The sequence below is a fragment of the Vicia villosa genome, linkage group LG4 (genome assembly GCF_029867415.1).
Source record: "Vicia villosa cultivar HV-30 ecotype Madison, WI linkage group LG4, Vvil1.0, whole genome shotgun sequence".
Classification (NCBI taxonomy): Eukaryota; Viridiplantae; Streptophyta; class Magnoliopsida; order Fabales; family Fabaceae; genus Vicia; species Vicia villosa.
The window spans coordinates 61,050,784-61,071,445 of NC_081183.1; the positions used below are offsets into that span (position 1 = coordinate 61,050,784).

The 20,662-nt window shown below is 35.5% G+C and overlaps 1 protein-coding gene across 1 annotated transcript in view; it reads right to left on the minus strand.

The window, feature by feature from the left end:
- LOC131597270 (uncharacterized) overlaps positions 1-5,013 on the minus strand; it is a 34,831-nt gene extending 29,818 nt beyond the window's left edge. Inside the window, exons 1-2 of the mRNA XM_058869977.1 lie at positions 3,779-5,013; positions 2,311-3,640 (exon numbers count right to left, since the gene is read on the minus strand). Coding sequence (XP_058725960.1) covers positions 2,311-3,640; positions 3,779-5,013 — 2,565 coding nt within the window. The remainder of the gene's footprint in view (positions 1-2,310; positions 3,641-3,778) is intronic.
- Positions 5,014-20,662: the final 15,649 nt, after the last annotated feature.

The window sequence follows — 20,662 nt, forward strand, 5'->3', positions numbered from 1 at the left end:
TCTCTCCCTCTGCTGTACTTTGGCTTGGGACAGAGTTGAATGATTCTCTTGATGAGTCATGCTTGGAATTCAAGCTATGCATTATCCTTCCATTTTCCTTTTTAAATTTAATCTTATATGTGATAAAATTAAATCAAAAATGGATAAAAATGATGTGGGCTTTGTCTTGGTCGTGGGAGACCCATTATATTATGGAAATGATGTTTGAACCATGAAAACTTGGCCCCATTTGGAAAAAGCACATTTTTGAGCAATGTTGATTTCATGTATTTTCCCAAAATTTAGCCAACTTCAACAAGGTGTAAATCCCTCAATTTTTGTCATATGAAGGAGATCTTGCACTTTTTGGAAACCTCAAAGAGTCCTCTAACCAATGTCTTTGGTCTCATGTCAAAATGATTTTTGATGCTCCTTGTGTGTCCTTTTGAAAAAAGTGTCTTTTTGTTGACTTTGAAAATGACCTGTAATGTCTTTAGTCATATTTTTCAAATGGTGAATGCAATGACCATGAGATCAATTGCATTTGAAAGATAATTGAATTTCCTTCAAAATGAGCTTTGGTTTGATTTTTTTGGATGAAGGATGAGAGAGTTATGACCAGTCAAAGTTGAGTTGACTTTTCAGGCAAAAACCCTAATTTTGAATCTTAGGGTTTTGTTGATTTTTGATCTTTCCTTGATGAATTATGATCATCCAATTATCAAATGATGAATCCTTTGACAAAATATGGACTTTGACAAAAAAATTCATTTTTGACTGTCTGTTGACTTTTTGGTCAAACGGGTCGTTTGTTGACTGTTTGAGCTGCTGACGGTGCGTCTGAGTGAATTGAAGTTTGAAAACTTGTATGATGGTACTTTGAGATATATGGATGTGCATGAAATCCATTTGAGGTCTCAAAAACTTGTTTCTCCTGTAAAAACAAGAAAACCCTAGTCAGGGACTGTTTGTGTAGGAGATAGTTAAGCGTACCTGATTTTTGTGCAGTGTTGAGTCTCTGCTAATCGCGTGATATTCAGAAGACTTCTAGAACAAAAATCTTGGAATTTTGAATTGTAAAAGATTGATTTGATTGATGGTACAAAACACTGAGAATTGTACTGCCAGCAGTTTGGCACTCAACTGACTGTTCAGGTATTGACGTATCAGTTAGAGTGAAAAATCAACAGTCAAAGTTAATTTTCTTTTTTTTTGTTGTTTTTGTTTTTGTTTTATGTGAAAAATGAAAGTTTATTTACATGACTTGTTAAAAAAAACACAGACATAATAAATAACTAATATTTACTGTATGCGGGCAAAATTACCGATAATAACCCTGAAAATCATTTAATGCACAGAAAAATGAATATTTGACTGGCAGAAAACACACAAAATATTATCTGAGTAATTAAGCAATATTATGACAAATAGTACAACATTTAATACTGACAGTACAAGTATTACATACTATATTGAACAGTACGACGAATAGACGGTACATTTAAGAAATAAGAAATACGACAAATTTTAAGAATGACGATTGATAACCCATGCTACAAATAGTAACATGTAGATGATTGGGAGCATAAGCATCCCAGGTCCACAGTGTTCCGGGCTATGTAGACAGAAGAAAGACATGATCACCGTAGCAATGGTGATGACCATAAGAAAACACGTTTCCCACCGCTTTGCCATTTTGTCGGGGAAGAAGAAAGGATGGATTATGAAGTAGAAATTTGAGAGATGAATTAGAATTTGATGTGAGATTTTTATGAAAAAATGAGAGGTATTTATAGAGTGGAAAGAAGGATAGAGACGTTGGGGAATGATGTGATTCCGTACAAAAGGAAAATTTGAGTGGAAGTAAGATTTGAAAGAAAGTGTATGATAGTGTTGGGAAAAAGAGAGATGTAGAGAATAAAGTTAGGATTTGATTTTTGAAAAAGAGATTTGAAAAGATTTTTGAAAATAATGGAATATAGTACAAAAATTAGTGGGAAACAATAGATAATAATAATCTACTTGTTACCAGTACAGTCTGAGTTTCCTGATTCTGCCCCTGCAAAAAGATTTAACTCTGTACCAATTGTGTGAGTACTATTTATCTGTAAATAAATAAATAGCATGTGTGAAGTAATAAACAGTATTTGGCGTTTGCGTAAGAATAAATTCAACTGCAAGCCAAATTACTGTATAAGAAAATTTTCTAAAAAACTAAGCATTTCATATGTCGGGATATTTGTTGAAATAAAAATCCATGATTATATGAGACTCTTAATTTTCAGATTGGAGTTTTCTTGAAAAAAGATGCGGGCAACACTCGGCTACAACCATAACCCCACTATTTTGCATAGTACTAGTGTCATCTTGGGTCTTTGTATAGAATGTAAAATTATTGATATCATAGCCAGTCCAACTTATGACATCAAATTTAGGAGCCCTTGCTAGAACTTTTAATGTTTCAGAACATGTATTGTCAGCTAAAATGGCTTCTTTAAACCACTTTAAGAAAGTCTTGTTATGCTCAATCAATGCCCATTTTTCATTCATTCGTGGAAATGTTTCCTTGACAATGTTTTTGTTAGCAGAAATGTAAGGTAGAACTTCATTAGTATTATTCAATATATACATTTGTGCTCGAAGTACTTCCACTCGGCCCATGCTCTTAAGCTTTAAACCCCGAATACCTCCACATTTTCCACCACGACAAGACTTAGGAATTCCTATAGCATTCGCTTCAGACATGTAGTTAGAACAAAACTCAATAGCTTCCTCAGCGATGTATCTCTCAACAATAGATGCTTCAGGACGGTGTTGGTTCTTCACATACCCTTTTAAGATCTTCATATATCTTTCAACTGGATAAATCCACCTCAAATAAACAGGACCACACAATCTAATCTCCCTCACTAGATGAACAATTAGGTGAACCATGATATCAAAAAAAGAAGGAGGAAAATACATCTCCAGTTGGCACAAGATAATAGCAGCTTCATTTTCCAAATCATCTAATTTTTTAGGATCAATGACTTTGCTACAAATAGCATTGAAGAACAAACAAAGCCTAGTCAATACAACTCTAACCTTTTTAGGTAATATTCCCCGAATAGCAACTGGTAATAGTTGTTGCATCAATACATGACAATCATGAGACTTCATGCCAACCAATTTCAAATCTTTCATTGAGACAAGACTCTTGACATTTGAAGAGTAACCATGAGGCACTTTTATGCTACTTAGACACTCACAAAAGCTTCTTTTCTCATCTTTTGACAAAGTATGACAAGCTGGAGGTAAATATGTTCGCTTACCTGCTGACTGTGGAGCTAATTGTTGTCGTATACCAATCTCAATCATATCTAAACGAGCATTCACATTATCCTTTGTTTTTCCCTGAACGTTGAGAAGTGTTCCGATTACACTATCACACACATTTTTCTCCACATGCATCACATCGATACAATGTCTAACATCTAAACTCCACCAGTAAGGTAGATCAAAAAACACCGACCTCTTCTTCCATATATTTGTATGAGTGGCTTTTTTTTGGTCCTTTCCAAATAAAACATTGACATCCTTCACCCGTCCATAAACTTCCTCTCCAGTTAATGCTTTTGGAGCAATTCCATTCTCTTGCTCTCTATTAAATGCATTTCTCAACCTTCGATATGGGTGATTAGGTTTGAGAAATCTTCGATGCCCAAGGTACACCGTCTTCTTTCCATGTTTTAGTTATTGAAAGCATGTCTTATCTTCACATATAGGACACGCCTTATGTCCTTTGACACTATAACCGCACAAGTTTCCATATGCAGGAAAATCATTGATAGTGCAAAATAACATTGCACGCATCTTGAAATTCTCATTAGAATAGCCATCAAACACATCAACACCTTCCTCCCAAAGCATTCTCAAATCCTCAATCAAAGGACTTAGATAAACATCTATATCATTTCCTGGCTGCTTTGGACCAGAAATCATCATAGATAACATAATATATTTTCGTTTCATACAAATCGAAGGAGACAAATTATAGATGATTAAAAGAACAGGCCATGAACTATGATTACTACTTAAGTTTCCATATGGATTCATTCCATCCGTAGCAAGTCCAAGTCTAAGGTTTCTTGCTTCATTACCAAAATCCGGATACAAATCATCAACTTTCTTCCATTTCAAAGAATCAGCTGGATGACGAAGTTGTCCGTCACATTCCCTCTCAATCGCATGCCATAAAATATTCTTTGCATCGTTTGCATTAGAGAATAATCTTTTGAGCCTTGGAATTATTGGAAGATACCACAACACCTTTGCAGGAGGACGCTTTGTGTTTTCATCATTATTAAAATCACCATCTTTCACTTTGAAACGTGATTTCCCGCATGTGGGACAATCCTTCAAGTCTTCATACTCATTTCGATATAATATGCAATCATTAGGACATGCGTGCATTTTCTTGTACTCCATGCCCATCGGACACAATATCTTCTTTGCCTCGTAGTTACGATTTGGCAAATTGTTACCTTCAGGGAGCATTTCACATAATAACTCAAGTAGTTTTGTAAAACTTTTATCCGTCCATCCATTTCTTGCCTTTAAGTTGAACAATCTCAACACTGCATATAACCGTGTGAAGTTAGAGCATCCCGGATACAACGGTTTTTCATTGTCACTGCACAAAGTATCGTACATATGAGCACGCTGAAAAGACTCTAGTCCAATATCATTGATCATATCCTCTAGCCGATTGTCCATATCTACATCAACTACCTCCCTTTCGGACACACTTGGCATGTCGTTTGATGGTTCTCCGTGCCATATCCAATTGGTATAACTTTTACAAATGCCCTCACAAACCAGATGATTTCGTATTTCATCTATTAAAAGTGGCGGCTCTCTATTCAAACATTTAACACAGGGGCAATAAAACTTATTATTATTAGGAAGTTTTTCACGAGCATATTGAAAAAACTTTTCCATTCCTTTATCGTACTCTGCACCTAAACGATTAGCTTTCATCCAACTACGATCCATAATTACTTCTGGAAAAAATTAAACACCCGCAAAGATTAAGGATGGAACAAAGATAACTTCACTCTAAGTGAAGCTCATGCTTAAGGAGTTTTCAACAACTCCCAAATACTAGACTGCAAAAGAAGTTGTAAACAAACTCGTTGGTTTTCTAAATGCAAAAATCAAAGTATAAAAGGAATGCAAAAATCAAAGTATAAAAGGAATGCAAAAAATGACATTAGAAGAACCACAAATAACAGTCAAATTAGTCTTTCTCAAAGGAGTGCTAATAAGGTTGGTTTGTTTAAAATTAGTAAACACTAAACAGTTAACTAAAACTAAAAATTAGTAAACACTAAAAATTTAACTAAAATTTTAAAATAGTAAACACTAAAAATTTAACTAAAACTAAAAATTAGTAAACACTAAAAATTTAAAATTAGTACACACTAAACATTTAACTAAAACTTATACATCATTGATTGGTTTGCTCCTCTTTCAATACTAAAATTGCTTTCAATATTGAAATGGCTCTAAAACTTATGCATCATTGGTTTAAATTTAGTTATTTTTATCTAAAATTAATAAACACTAAAAAATTAATCAACACTTAGAAACTTTGAACTCAATGAGAGTGAGAAAGATGTTGTACTGAATAAGATAGTTTCTTAATATTAAATTGACACATTATACTATCTAAGATGTTTTAAAAGAGATAAGTGATCGAATACATGTTTAAAAACCATTTTCTACTTTTTTTTTCCCTTTCTTTAGTTCTCAAATCAATTTGGTTTTCATTAAAAAAACCTATAAACTAATCATACTCAACGAATTTGGTTTTCCTTTGTAGATATATACATATATAGGTGTGATGTTACCAAATTGGTGAATGATTCACTAGTAAAAGAAAGAGGAGCAGGTGCAGCTGAAAAACATTTTCCAACAAGAATATCATTACAACTAACACCAACTCTTCAAGACCAAGTAGTAAGTTTAACAGTAGGAAAATCCACAGATAATCCAAAAAAAGAAATAGGCACTGACAAAGGTATAGAAGCTTCAATAGAACCATCAACTCACATAGGACTCAAAGTATCATCTGGAGAATCAACAACAGTGAGTTTAAAGCCATGGAAATTTGAGCAATCGGTTTATGGATATAGTACAAATATGAACTGGTTTCTTCATGATAGTATGGATGGTAAAGAAGTGTTTTCATGAAAGCCATCAAAATGTGCATTGATTAATCCAAAATCATGGTTCAAAAATCGTTACTCAAGTGCTTATTTTTACTAGATAAACTCCAGCATGTACAAGATAAAGGCTTACTTCTTCCATGTCCAAAAACATCAATCGATATATACATAAATTTCAACATGAAGCTGACTCAAAAAATAAAGGACCACATAACATCATCTATCATAACTTCAATAGAAAATAAAAATTGAGATACTCATTTTAGATATTGGCCATTATATAAAAATTGAAACACTAGTTGACAGATTTGTTTTAAAAAATTGCAAGCACAAAAAGTATGAGCATCATACCTTTTTTGTCCTAATGAAGTTTGTAAAGAAGGTCAGCAACAAAATTACAGCTGTGTTTATGATATCTCTCTTGCCTTCAACAATAACAACAATTAAGCCATTAGATTAATTTGACTAAAAAACACATCAAAAAAAGAAGATGAAATAATGATCCAAACTCATACATAAAATAAAATGCAATGCAACAAACTAGCACTCAAAATTATATTACTAACACACATGACATTGCGTTTTACTTTATTTTTGTTTTGTTCAATATAGACACATGACAGGGTTCTAATTTTATGTCTTCTCTGGCTTTTGTGAATAGCTGATGGCCCACCATCTATTTTCAATTGTATTCTCCTAATGTAGATATTATGGTCCCACTAGATTCTCTCTTTTCAATTATATTATGGTCCTAATTCTCTGGACTTCTCTCTTTATCAGAACTAATGTAGCCAAGGAAAACTCAAAAGTATCAACATCAAACCAACCAATTACAAATCTTTCAAGAAACTTCATACAACCAATTTCAAAACATTCATGAGACTTCAGACCAACCAATTTCAAATCATGTGATAGTTATTATTTTCATAAACATTCATGATAAAATGTCTTAACCTATGATTCTAAAACCTTGTTAATTTTATTAAGAATAGAGAAGCTGAAATTTTGAATCAATGAAACCTAAATTTAACACTTCAAATAAAGAAATAACATAAAGCACAAACAAAGAAGCATCAAATAAAATAATAAAATCGTGAAAGAAAAAAAGTTGAAGAGACAGAGAAATAAGAGATTGAGGGGATATGGGATCCAACCGGTGGTGCATGAGCTCGCGGTGGTGTTCAGAAGTTTACTGTGTGAGATCTTGTTCGCGGTGGCGGTGGCGGTGGCGGTGGCTTGATATGAGAAGGAACAGTTAGAGGAACAGTGAAGAGTGAGGGACACGAACCCTATTATTCTTCTCAATATATTCTGTGTGGGTGATTATGTCTTTGTAAATATCAAAAATTAATTCTCCAAATAATAACTTAATTATATATATATATTATATATATATATGTATATATATATATATTAGATATTCATATTTAATCACATAACAAATAGCTAGCGTAGTGGTAAGCAATTTTTTTGGGAACAGATGGTCTTGGGTTCAAAACCTCATACCAACAAAAATTTTACTTCACTGAAACGTTTAAAACTGGAATCGAACTCGCGCCTTCTTAGTAATAAATAAAATCTCTTAGGTCAGGTATGCGATGCCTGACTTAATAAATAAACTTCTTAAGTCAGTTATCAAATATAAGCGACTTAAGAAATCGAATACAAATTATATTTTTTATTTAATCTTTGTTAGGTCGGTTTAAAATATAACCGACCTAAATAAGTTATACTTATTTATAGAATTGCCACCGCGTCACTTCTTAGGTCGGGTGGAATGTGAACTGCTTAAAAACTGCTGCTAAAAAGGTATTTTTGTACTAGTGATATACCTCATGTAGGTCATTCACACAATACTTGCATGCATATCATTGTTAATGTTCAAGAAAATTAACAAAGAGGGGCTGAAGTTGAGAAAATTATTGGTTAAGAAGAATTAGATATGAGGTCTCAGGCATCATCTCCAGTGGCATTCTCTTGAGGTCAGGGTTTTATCATCTCCAAGTCAAAACCTTGTTTGAAAGATGCAAGCTCCAGGTTCATCAGAATTTTTAAGTTAGGGTTTTGACCAAACTGTTGACTTTTCGGTCAGCATTTAATCAGAAGATGATTGTTGAGTATGAAATCATGGGTGCATTAAGGAAGTATTCATTTGATTCTCATTGAGTTGAAGACTGATTGGAAATTGGGCAAGAAACGGATTAATCAGGAAATTCATCTGGAATTGGAAAATCAGGAAAGATTGACTTCTTGGTCAAAGTCAAAGTCAACTGTCCAATATTGATTTTTGGTTGAAAATTGGTCAAGAAAAGTCAACAAGAAATAAATAAAATCAAGAAAATGTAAAATTGCCAAAAAAGAAAAGTTAGTTGAAATGGGAAATGACCAAAAGTGGAAGTTTCTACACTTAGAAAAATTCTTGAAAGACTGGGAAATGGTTGATCAGCTCACTTTAGGACCAGTTTACACGTGTTTCTAGGCCTCATTTTAAAACAAGCTCAACACCAAAATTATTCCTCTCATGGCATAGAACAACTTTGTAGTTGTGAGTTTTTCAATTTGAAGTCTAGATGGAAAGATACGAAGCTATGAAGTTTGGAAATTATAACTGGTGCAAGTCATATTGCTGGGCAGGACTTCTCGTCAGCGCATGCATTTTATCAAGCACATGGCGCACCATTTTTGAGACAATATTCAGGAGACTACAAGCACCACTTTGGTCCAAGTTCGGTATCAATCTATTCTCATCTATACCTTCTACACAATGAACCAAGGATCATGTCAATTGAGTGGATACTGAATCAGTTATGAGCCTCCAAAGTCACACCCTCGCAAAGTTAAGGTTCAGCATCTGGCAGGCCAGAATCCAAGTCACGCACGCCAGCCATATGCAGCAACCACACAACATGTTCAAGTTCATTTTGCTCATACTTCCCAGTCTCATCTCAAGGATCTTTAAACACAAAACTTGGTCTATCTTATCTCCTCTTTAGGATGAGCTCAAATTTGAATCAAGTGGTAAGCCATGGCCAGAGATATATTCATGCAAAGTCAGCATCATTGAGGGTTTTGTTCTTGGCATAAAATAGAAGTATACTACAAATAGCCATGCACCAAGAAGCCACGTGAAAGGCCCATGAAGACCATGCTACAATTGTCATTGCTTGTTCACTAAGGGTTGAAAGAATATACTACACTACTTGCATCCACACCCTATGTCATGTACCACACTATATAACTCAAAACCCATCACACATCCTGGGACCACGCTTCATTTTTTCCCAGTTCATAATCCAAACTCTCTCTTTTCTCTCCACCTCTTCACTCTTCTCTCTTCCCTTTCATCTCTCTCCCTTCACAAAGTTTGTTACAAAATTGTAACAAACTCTAACCAACCTTCAAACTCCACCACCATAACCTCCATAACCGAAGCTTCAAGCTTCTCTTCCACCAATCATCACCTTCCACATTCTTATTCAATAATCCAGAGCATCTTTCATAGACATTCATCATCAAGATCATACACCTCAAGATCCATAATCATCATCATCCATGGATGTTCTGAGCAAGATCAAAATCCTTCTTCAACATGTGCGATACTGAGTTTACTTCTCATCCGATGCATTGATTCTCTGAAGCTCTTTCATCATCAACATCATCACCACAAGCTCGGATTAATGACAATCTTTTGCTCCTTTCTTTGATTCAAGATCAAACAAGTAAGCTTTTCTTTTTTTCCCTGCGTTTAGAAGCATGTATAGGCCTGGAACTCCCATCATCAGGGATATGGAATAGGACAATTAGAACCACCATGTTTTCATTGTATATGCTGCATTTTCGTGAAATTTCTTTGCTTGATGTTGGATTTGTGTTGCATGAGATAGCCACTGTTTGAATGTACGATTCGCGTGTTCAGATTCAGCATAGAGTAAGGATCATTTGATGTGTTCGTCTTGAATTTCCATGGAGTTTTTTTGTTAGTTGGGGTTTAGTTGTGGTGTTCGGTTAGGATGTTAGAGGTTTCAAAATAGAAATCTAAGGTCATTTTCGTGATCTACGCGAAATTTCGAGGGGAGAGATAATCTTGTATTTTTGTTTGTTACGTATGAGATGTTACCGGCGCCACCGCGCGAAGGCGTTTCGCCGTCGGAGAAGAAAGTGAATAGTACCACCATGGTACTGTTCACGTGTGTAGTATGAGGAAGAACCCCTCTGATTGGCCCATGCTAATGTTGCTTATTTTTCTTTTTTTCAATTTCTCTTGGTTTGGATGATGAAAATGATGCGCTATTGCTCACTGATTGGTTAAAGTTGTGATTTTTTTCATTTAGTAACTTAAACACCATGTGACCAATTGATATTTGGGCTTTTATTTTCATGTTACATTGTGATACAATTGTAAGATAAGGAATAAATGATGCATGGAAGTGTAGAGTAACAAAATGAGAGGATGATATATTGATATGTGGGCTTCATATGCTTTGCTGTACCACACACCCCATTTGCTAACCATCATGCACGTTTTTTTGTTTTGGGCTCACTACTGTTACTTTCCACACCTCGTCCTCTAGGCCCATGCAGACTACACTTAGAATTCAGTCCAATTAACATTGCTTTTTCACCCCCTGCCAGTAGCATTTTTTTTACTTAAAATTGTTTCTATCTAACTTTTGATTGGTAAATCAGTTTCCATTAAAACAAAAATGTCAAAAAAATATGTTTTAAGTATATTCAGGTGTGTGGATAATTTTAGTATTTTTTGTAGATTTTTAGAAATTGTTTTTCTATGTTTAATAAATCCTTTCCTTCAACATGTTCATTTTCTTTTTAAGTTTGATATGTTTTGCAAAATAATTGGGTTAAATGCCTTAGGGATAGAATTTAATTGCCATTTTTTGTGTCATATCAGTAGACTCATATACCATATTGTGTGTAAAAACTAAAAGTCCAATTCTGTGTTTTGGTTAGGTTTTCATTAGGTTTTCTATACCCGATTAATGTGCGTTTCTAAACGGATAATCATGTGAATTTGACCTATAATTTTCTTTGCATTTTTGCAATTGACTTAGATCTTTTTTGTATATATAATTAGAGTTGTTTAGGAGCTTTAAGACCTGGAGTTGGAAATTTTAAATCGTGTCTTCTTATTTTACTTGAATTTTCCTTTCTTACATGTAAATAACTTGCTTTCGGTTAACGATTGTATCAAAACTTGTGCAAATGACCTATAATTTTGTATGAGACTTCTTGACATGATTTTATGGTAGTTTAGACACATCTTAGGGGCTGTTCACTGTCATTTTTCTAACTTCATTCACAATTTGAAACCGTTTAGTTAGTATTGACCTAGTTTTGTCTAGTTTTTGTTAGAACTTTGTGTTGCTTCGAGCTAATTGACTAACAAGGATTGGTATAAGGTCTTAGACCTATAAATACATTGTAATGCTACTGACCTCAAGCTTAGGCCATGTGTTCATTTACTTTTTGTTTTGACTAATTGATGTTTGCTTGTTAATTGTTAAGTAACGATTCATGTGATTACTTTGGTAACTTCTTGTGAATATTTTTGGTGTGAGGCCATGATGCTTTTGTGTTTCATTTAAGACACTCAATTACTTGGTTTGCTACTGCCCTAGGGATTTCTTCTCCCATTTTCATGCTTTGCCTCTTCTTTCGTACTTTGATTGTTCTTAGTTTAAGAGGCGACGATTGTTTGTTCTTCCTCCACCTTTTGTGGATTATTTTCTCTTGGGATTCATTGTGTGTAGTCTCCCTATGGAGTAGACTTGGTTAGGGACTTCATTAAGTCACCTACCTTGCTTGTTGTGTTTGCTTATCTCTTACTATATGCTTACAATGTTCCCTTAGGGCGGTGACTTCAATCTTCATTAAGATTAGTCACATAGAACAACTTAGGTTGTAATCTATGCATGATAACATAGGAAGAGATCCCTTATCCTTGACCTTAGGGTCATTCTTATATGTTAGCATTAGGTTAGAAATGTATGTTCCCCTTTTGCATAACAAATACAAATCAATAAAACACCATAAAACATTAATAAATAGTGAAAAATTATAAAAGGAATGGAAACTCTCGTCCCTCTTGGTTAAGGGGATCACTTGAGTGGAAATTCCTAAACTTAAAAAACACAAGCCCAGGGTTGATTGAGTCTTCCTTGTTTAAGGTTCACTCGAGACGCTCGACATACTTTTCTTTTGCTTTTAAGAGCATGTTACTTCCACTCCAATCCCAGCGTGAGTCTCCAAAGGTCGAGCAGCGGAGCGTGATGTAACTGTTCACTAAAAAATACCAACAAACAATAAAAAACATAGAAAATCTTGAGCAGAACTACGGCGCTCTGATTCTTCTTAAGAGGATACGTAGGCATAGAGGCAACTCTAGCGAGCACAATAATTATTAAAAAACTTTAAGTTTAATCATGCATTGCATTAGTAATAGATACACCCTTTAGATAGAAACAAACATAGGTGGATACCATCGAGTACGATGGGCGTGAGGGGTGCTAGCACCTTCCTCTTGCGTAACCGACTCCCGTGCCCTATTCTCTGGTTGCAAGACCTCGTTCTTATTCTGAGTTAGGTTTCTGATATTCCTTTCCCTCGATGGGATAAATATATTAGTGGCGACTCTGATCCATTTTTCGCGGTAGCGACACCCGCTACAGAAAAAATGGCGACTTCACTGGGGACCATGTTTTAAGTGTGTTAAGCCTATTTTTGTTTATCTGTGTGTTTTTATCTGTATATATTATTGTGTGCTTTGTTTGTTTATTTTCTTTTTTCTTTTTGGTGCTCAATGGTTCCTTTGTGATTAGATAAAGTCCTAACCCGGACTTTGGTGAGTAACTTGAGATAGGAGGTGGTAAGACCAATAGTCGCATGTCAGGAGCAATCCTTACCATGAGCGTCATATGGTGGAACCCCAATCAGTGGAGGCCTCATGGAAGGTAGTAGATGTTGTTACGAACTATCGTAAGAACGCTATTACTTTCAATAGTGAGTGTCCGTAGAAGCTGAATGGCCTAGAACAATTTTAACCCATCTAAGCCTTTTTAGGATGTAGCACAGAAACAAGTTCAAGTACCTATTTGAGCTTGTTGTCATGCGATGCTACGCTCAGACGAGGTCTTTTTAGGCATATTATTGGCGCCCCTGAGCAATTGTGCGTGCCGGTAATATCCGATAGAAGATTGAAAACTCTGGGAACCTTTGTAGAACCCGTTCGGCAGGTACAAAATTCCCTAGTACATACCTTTGTGGGCGGTTCTTAACCTTGACTCCATGCTCGTGACGTCGAACCTTCGAACTTTGTTTGTGCGGCCATGTGTGATCTTGATTGTGATTGATGCATAAACCATGCATCCATGCACTCATTTGATTTCCAAGGAACTCATAGGTCTTTCTTTGTAAACATCATAAGTTTCATCAAACTCAATGGATCTTAGGTGTTGATGGGGTGAAAACCTTAATCCACCAAAATGGATGATTTATCTTGATGATAACTTGATCAAAGCTTTGATCCAATATAGGATTTACCTCCTTCATGTTTTGATGTTGACAAGTTAATAACTTGAATTCTTTCAAAATCAAATAAATAAAAAGCAACAACAATAATTGCATCATTTGCATACATACATCAAGGTTTTTAAAACGTTTTTTCCCTTTAAGCGGAACTACATTAGCTCTGACTTCTCCATTGCACCGAGGAGGTATGTAGGCACAAGGCTTAACGTCTTGCCGAGCTTAGTTTAAAAATAAAACAAACTCTTTTTTTAGCACACACACGACACAGATTTTCAAAAAGGTTCCTGTGGAGTACCACAGATATGAGGGGTGCTTAAAACCTTCCCCTTGTATAAACAACACCCGTACCTAAGATCTCTTTCTTTTTGTTTTAAAAACAAACTTTGGGTTTTCTTCGTTCTTTTGCCTTTTCCTTTGGAAACAATAAAGCACGGTGGCGACTTTCACTGAAATATTGAGTCGAGTCAATCCTATGTCTTCGATCTCAGATTTTCCCCGCTACAGTTCCCTCCTTAGAGTTCATGTTGGATATCATAGCTACGTGTTCGTACCCGCTTGTCACGAAAGTCTGCATAATCTAAGAAGGATCGCTTAGGGTTAGGATATCAACCATCGAAGGTTTTGACCACTAGACGGCTTAGTCTGACAACAAGACCTTCCAGGGCTATCTTTTCGAGGGTTGCTTTTGGCATCACATTTAGTGACGAACCTGTATCAATCAGACCCCTGGATAGATGAGCTTTTCCCCATTATATAGAGATGTGCAAGGCTTTGTTGTGCGCTTTTCCTTGTGGAGCTAACTCATGGTCAATAAACCCCAGACATGCCTCAGCGGTGAGATTAGCCACCATCCCATCGAATTGATTCATAGTGATGTCTTCGTTACATGGGCAGTGTAATACGGTGAACTGACTTTTAAAGAAATGTCGCGGTAAGCAAGAGTCGCCACCGACTTTTATTTTATCCAATTGGAAAGGCTAAAAGAACAAAAAAAGACCTTAAAAAAGATTTTGAGTTCGGGGGGTAAGTTATACAAAGGGAAGGTTTAAAGCACCCTTTGTATCCATGGTTATCCATGGGCTCTTAATTGCTTAGCTCACTTTTGAACTGTTTGAAATGTTTGAAGTGTGAATAAGAAAAGATTTTGAAGAAGAACTTTAGCTTGTAAATAAGCGTAGTCTTTTTGAATTTGATTTTGAAAAAGTGAGGGAAAATGATTTTTGAATTTAGAGCAAGCAATTAGTAGCAACTTCCCTAAGTTAGAAAAAATGTTCTTTTAGCTTTTCAGGGCGAAAGGGTCTATCCATACCATATGAGGGCAGGAAGTCTTTCAATTGGATGTTCGAAGGGTCATCGAGAATAATCGTTCTCCATAAAACTGTCCCTTGCCATAAAGAGGGCAGGTAGTCTAAGGGAAGGATATCATAGTCATTAATGTTTTTAGGAATCATGCGAGGATACCTTAGCAATGGGACGATCATCTTATTTTTCTGAGGCGGCACCGAGGGACTAGATGATTTTTATTCTCTATAGGCAACCTTGCTTTAGGTATCCTCGGAATCGAGGGACTTGACCATTTAGTATAATTAGAGGCAACATGCAACAGATAAATAAGGCAACAAGGCAGCGAGAGGGATTACCCTAAAGGTGTGTGTGTGGCATAATCAGGTGATTAACTTCGATGATATTTATCTTGTAATTAGTGATCTAAGTTATTTAGCAGGCTTGCACTCCCTAGGATTACTAACCACAACAATTAATATTACGGAAATTAAAAGCAGAAAATAAATTCCTACCCTATTACAATAAACACCTGCGGGGAAGGGGAATTACAATAAAAACCTAGAGGGGAATGCAGAAATTAAAAGGCGGAAAGTAAAGGCAGAAAATAAGAAAGATGAATAATTAATTTAATTATCTTTATCTTGAGCCTTGATCTTCCTCGAACCTTCGATTGACTCTGAACATCTGAGAATTAAAAGGAAAATAACAGGGGTCAGTGTAGGAGAGATTCATTGACTATTCGAGGCAACCCCATTTTAGGCAAAGGCAAAATAAAATTAAAATGATATTTAAAGAAGAAAAGAAATAGAAACTTAGCTTTTGATTTGACGGCGCGTGGTCGGAAGAACCCTGATGGTAACCCTGAAAAATGAAGAAGAGAAAAGTAGAAAACTTTTTGTGGCAAATAAAAGGCATTGATAAGAAATAAAAGAGGTTTTGAAAAAGGCAAGGTTTTTAAAACATTCAGGGTAAACCGTGAATTTTAGGGAATGAAGGTTTTATGAGAAAAACTCGACATATTAATTAATGGACAACACATACCTAAGACACCTAAGGTTACTTAGGGTTTTAATCGAATCAAGGCTAAACAAACCCTAAAAATTAATTATTGGTTTTTAACCTAATTAATTTTAAAATCGACTAATCCTGATTAAATTATTTTATTAACCCTAATTTGATTACCCTAAATTAATTCTAATTATTTAGCTAATTAAATCAAGTAACCCTTAATTAATTATCTAAATAAATTAATAATAATGAAAAGGATTATTAGTTTTTATAGAAAAAATAAAGGTTAAGTTGAAAAAGTAATTAATTAATTAAAAAAAGTTTAATTAAAAGAAAATAAAAACATAAACAAAATAAAAGAAAATAAATAATAAAAAATTTTAAAGAACCTGGCATATGCTCCTACGCAGCTCTTCATTGATGGACTATGGTGTGCCATCAGCTTGGTGGACGTTGGATCCAGTCTTGTTGGAATCCAAAGGTCTGATCTAAAGATGCACCACGAGGCTCCAGGGATGCTGCACACCAGATCTTGAAACAACTAATTTGTAAAAATTATTTGAGGACTGCAGGGGTCGAACCCCTGACCTTGAGGGCCAAAGCCTTTGGACACACCTACTGACCATCACAGCAATGTTCATTCGCTGTCAACCTATCATCTCCAAAACCTTATATTAAAAAACAAATATTCAAAAAGATCAAAAGTTAAAAGCGCGCCCAGCCACCCTTCTTCTTCCTTCAGACTTTGGTTTCCAAGCTACGATTCACACGCAATTTTGCTACAAAACTCAATCATAGCCAATTCCGTGACTTTACGGGATGATCCCCAGCGTGTCTCGGCCGTCGAGGAAGTGTGGATTATACCCAGAAAACACCAAAGAATAGATCTTCATGCCTGGGACGACTTGAATTGGCCTGCAAATTCGTCTACTGTGCAGCCTTGGTTTCACGGTTTTTTATGAAGTTTAGAATAGGATTTCCTTTGCAGCCATCCTCCCCTGATTTTGATCAGCTCTTTGTATTTATAATGACTCCATTAGGGTTCACAAACTTCATCAAATCTCTATATCTTTTGAGATTGAGAATTGATTTGGAAAATAAATTGAAACTTTCTATTTTTGTTTTCAATCAAACCAAATCACCTTCCAATCATTATTATACGCTTCTTCTTCTTTTTTTTTACAATCCAATATCAGCTTTATTTTGGCTTCTAGAGAGATTTGGAGTATAACTTGTGATTTAATCCATCTATTCCAAATGTTAATAATTTATTTACTATTTAAATGAATAAAAACTCAAATAAATATAAAAAAATATCATAAAAATAAAATAGTGGATTTAGAGGTTGTGGATGGGCTTAGTAACAAATTTAGATCAAGATAATTTAGGCCCATTTGGAGAAATAATTGATTTTGACAAATTTTTTCTTCATGTTTTTCACCCAAATTTGTCCAACTTTGGCCACGCATATCTCCTTCAATTTTTATTGTAAGAAGGTGTTCTAGGACTTTTTGGAAAGCTCGAGATGTCCTCTACAAGCATCTTTGGAACATATTTTGCATTTGAAGATTTTATCTTGATGATGTGCCTCCTGACAAAAAACAGCTTTTTGCAAGCTTCTAGAAGGACCTGTAATGTTCTGGCTCATACCTCTTAGGCGGAAGCATTTCTTGACCTTGGGCCCAACATCAAAGTTGTAGAGAATTGAATTTCCTTGAGAATGAGCTTTGGTTGAGGAATTTCTGATAAATTATGAGAGAGATATGATCAGTGAAAGTTGGGTTGACTTTATCCTTAAAAACCCTAAGTTAGGAACTTAGATTTTTGGTGATTTTGGAGCTTTTCTTGATGAATCATGATCAATCCTTGATCAAATGATGAATGATACTTCATAATGAGGATGTTGACCAAAAATCAAAAGTTTTGACTTTACATTGACCATAGTTTGACTTTTAGGTCAACTAGTCGATTATTGATCGTTTGGGTCATTGAGTGAGCAATCTTTTGAATCAGGGCTTGAAACTTGGCATGAGGGTACTTTGAATCATATGAGAGATCATGGAATCCACTTGAGGTATCAGAAGTTCAAATTCCTTGATTAAATTAGAAATCCTAATTTAGAGACTGTTGTTTAGGAGAGAGACTGCATGCTTCTTTCTTGTGTATCTTTGAGCATTTGAAAGTCAGATGGGCTGAAATATGAATAAATATGTTGGGCAAATTTTGGGGTATGACAGCTGCCCCTGTTCAATTTTCTTAAACCTGAAGATGTAGATTGGCCTGTGTGCCTGTCGGAATCTGAAGGTAGAAGGGGATTGAACACTAGAATACCCAAGAAATTTGTCCTTACTGAGATAGGGACTCTTTGTAGGAGATGGGCTTGAAGATGCCATCAGATGTTTGAAGAGTTGTTTATCTAAAGCAGATGCTTTTCAGACTAGATGATCATATGCATTGATTGTATCTGAAGGAGAGATGAAGTAATGTCTTACAAAAGACTACTTGGAGAGGGTCCTGCAAAGGGTAGATCACTGGCCTAAAGAAGACTATGATTACTAATTTAAAGGAGATTAGGCTTTTAACAAAGCTTGGGAAGAAATTTCTTAGAGAAGACTAACTAAAAAGCTCCCTAAAAGGGCAAGAGATGTCTTAGAAAGGATTGGATAAATGTTTTGAGGGAAATTACCTAAAAAGGCTGAGATACGTCTTAAACAAGATTCTCCTAGAAAGGCTCCAGGAAAGGATATGATACGTCTTAAACAAGACTACCTAGAAAGGCTCCTACAAAGGATATGAACCATCTTAGAAAAGATTACCTAGAAAGGCTCCTAGAAAGGATATGATACGTCTTAAACAAGACTACCTAGAAAGGCTCATAGAAAGGATGTGAATTATCTTAGAAAAGATTACCTAGAAAGGTTCCTAGATAGGATATGATATGTCTTAAACAAGACTACCTAGAAAGGCTCCTAGAAAGGATGTGAATCATCTTAGAAAAGATTACCTAGAAAGGTTCCTAGACAGGATATGATACGTCTTAAACAAGACTACCTAGAAAGGCTCCTAGAAAGGATAATAAACGTCTTGGAGAAGACTACCTAGAAAGGTTCCTAGAAAGGATGGGATCTTCTTTGATTGTTCCTGAATTATCTTTGAAGAAAGACCCGGAATGCAGTATCAGAACTGTATTTGTCTTGGATGTTGAGATTGAATCGTTGATACGATTGTATTTGCATCGCACTTGGATGATAATATTCTTTTGATTATGAAATGACCTGAAAAGGAAAGATTAGTTTTATGCAATGTCATGATGCATGTATTGAGATTCTCGAAATAAACGAGAGTATTGTATGTTATGCATGTATTTATGAATGATGCAGGGATGGACTATATAGTCGAAGCATATTGATAACTCTTGTATAGCAACTGCTGATTGAGAAAATAAATCCCTGTATGCCATTGGAGATAATGACAAGAGAATTCCTGTCTTTGTTCGATGATATCCAGCTGGGGATTTTTGATCTTCGCTTGGGGATGAGATTGACTTCAGTGATCTGATCCTGATGTATCCTGGGGACAAGAGAGATGAGTATACTATCCGACCAGATTTCTGAGCGGCAACTTTAATGGAAATAGCGAGTTTGAATAAACCATGCTAGAGAAGAAGATTGTGTCGGAAAATCGGCAATGTCGGAGGTATAAAATCCGTTGGGGAACCAAGTCTCTGTTAGGAAGAGACTGCTTGAAGATAACTTCTTAAGGAATGCTATGTGGGGATATATTATGAAAGCTGCTCTGTGGGGAAGGTTCCCGTAGATTTTCAACTTTTCATTGCCCCTTGTCTTTGAGTACTTGTTGTTGAAAAACACTTGCGAGAGTATACCTGCCCCTGGAATCAATAGCTTGGTATGCTCGATACTTGAATTTGGAGTTAAACTTCAAAGGAGAGACAGATACTGACATTATCTGATGCTAGTAGCTAAATGTCATTTGTTGAGATTTGTGACTGATGTGACATGCCCCCAGTGATGGACTAACTTCTCTGGTTGTTCAGTGCCTCTATGAATCGTGTCATGCCCCTTGTATAAACAAGCTTTTAGCTGATCGAGTCATGCATACGGGATGTCTCTGCGAATTTATTTGTCGGGGGGACTTTTAGTCATTAGTTATGCCCCATGCAGATTCTTCCTGATGTCAAACATTTGAACTTATGTAGACATAATTGTTTTATAATGACACTCATAAAAATGCAATGCATATGTCTGTCTTGGAGTTTTAAAAACATTTTTAGTAAAACAAAAAATGTAAGAAAGAAGTGATATTTGTAAAAACATGATATCAACTCAGGATTTTTGGTAAACTTTAAGGAGTCAGGATACCCCTTTTTTTTGTGACAGTATGCTTTCGAACTAACCATGCTTCAGTTAGGACTTTCAAGGGTTGTAACGTGGCTTGGTTCACGGTTTAAGAAACAAAGGATAATGGCTCAAAGTTTATTTGTACCCATCCCAATCTTCGTGATGTTCTTCGATCTTATGCTCAGTTAACTTTGCATTTAAGTTCTAGCAAGTCTTGAAGTCGTAACATTGCCATTTGATGATGGTTGAAGCACCAAAAGTTTATTTTGAAAAGGCAGT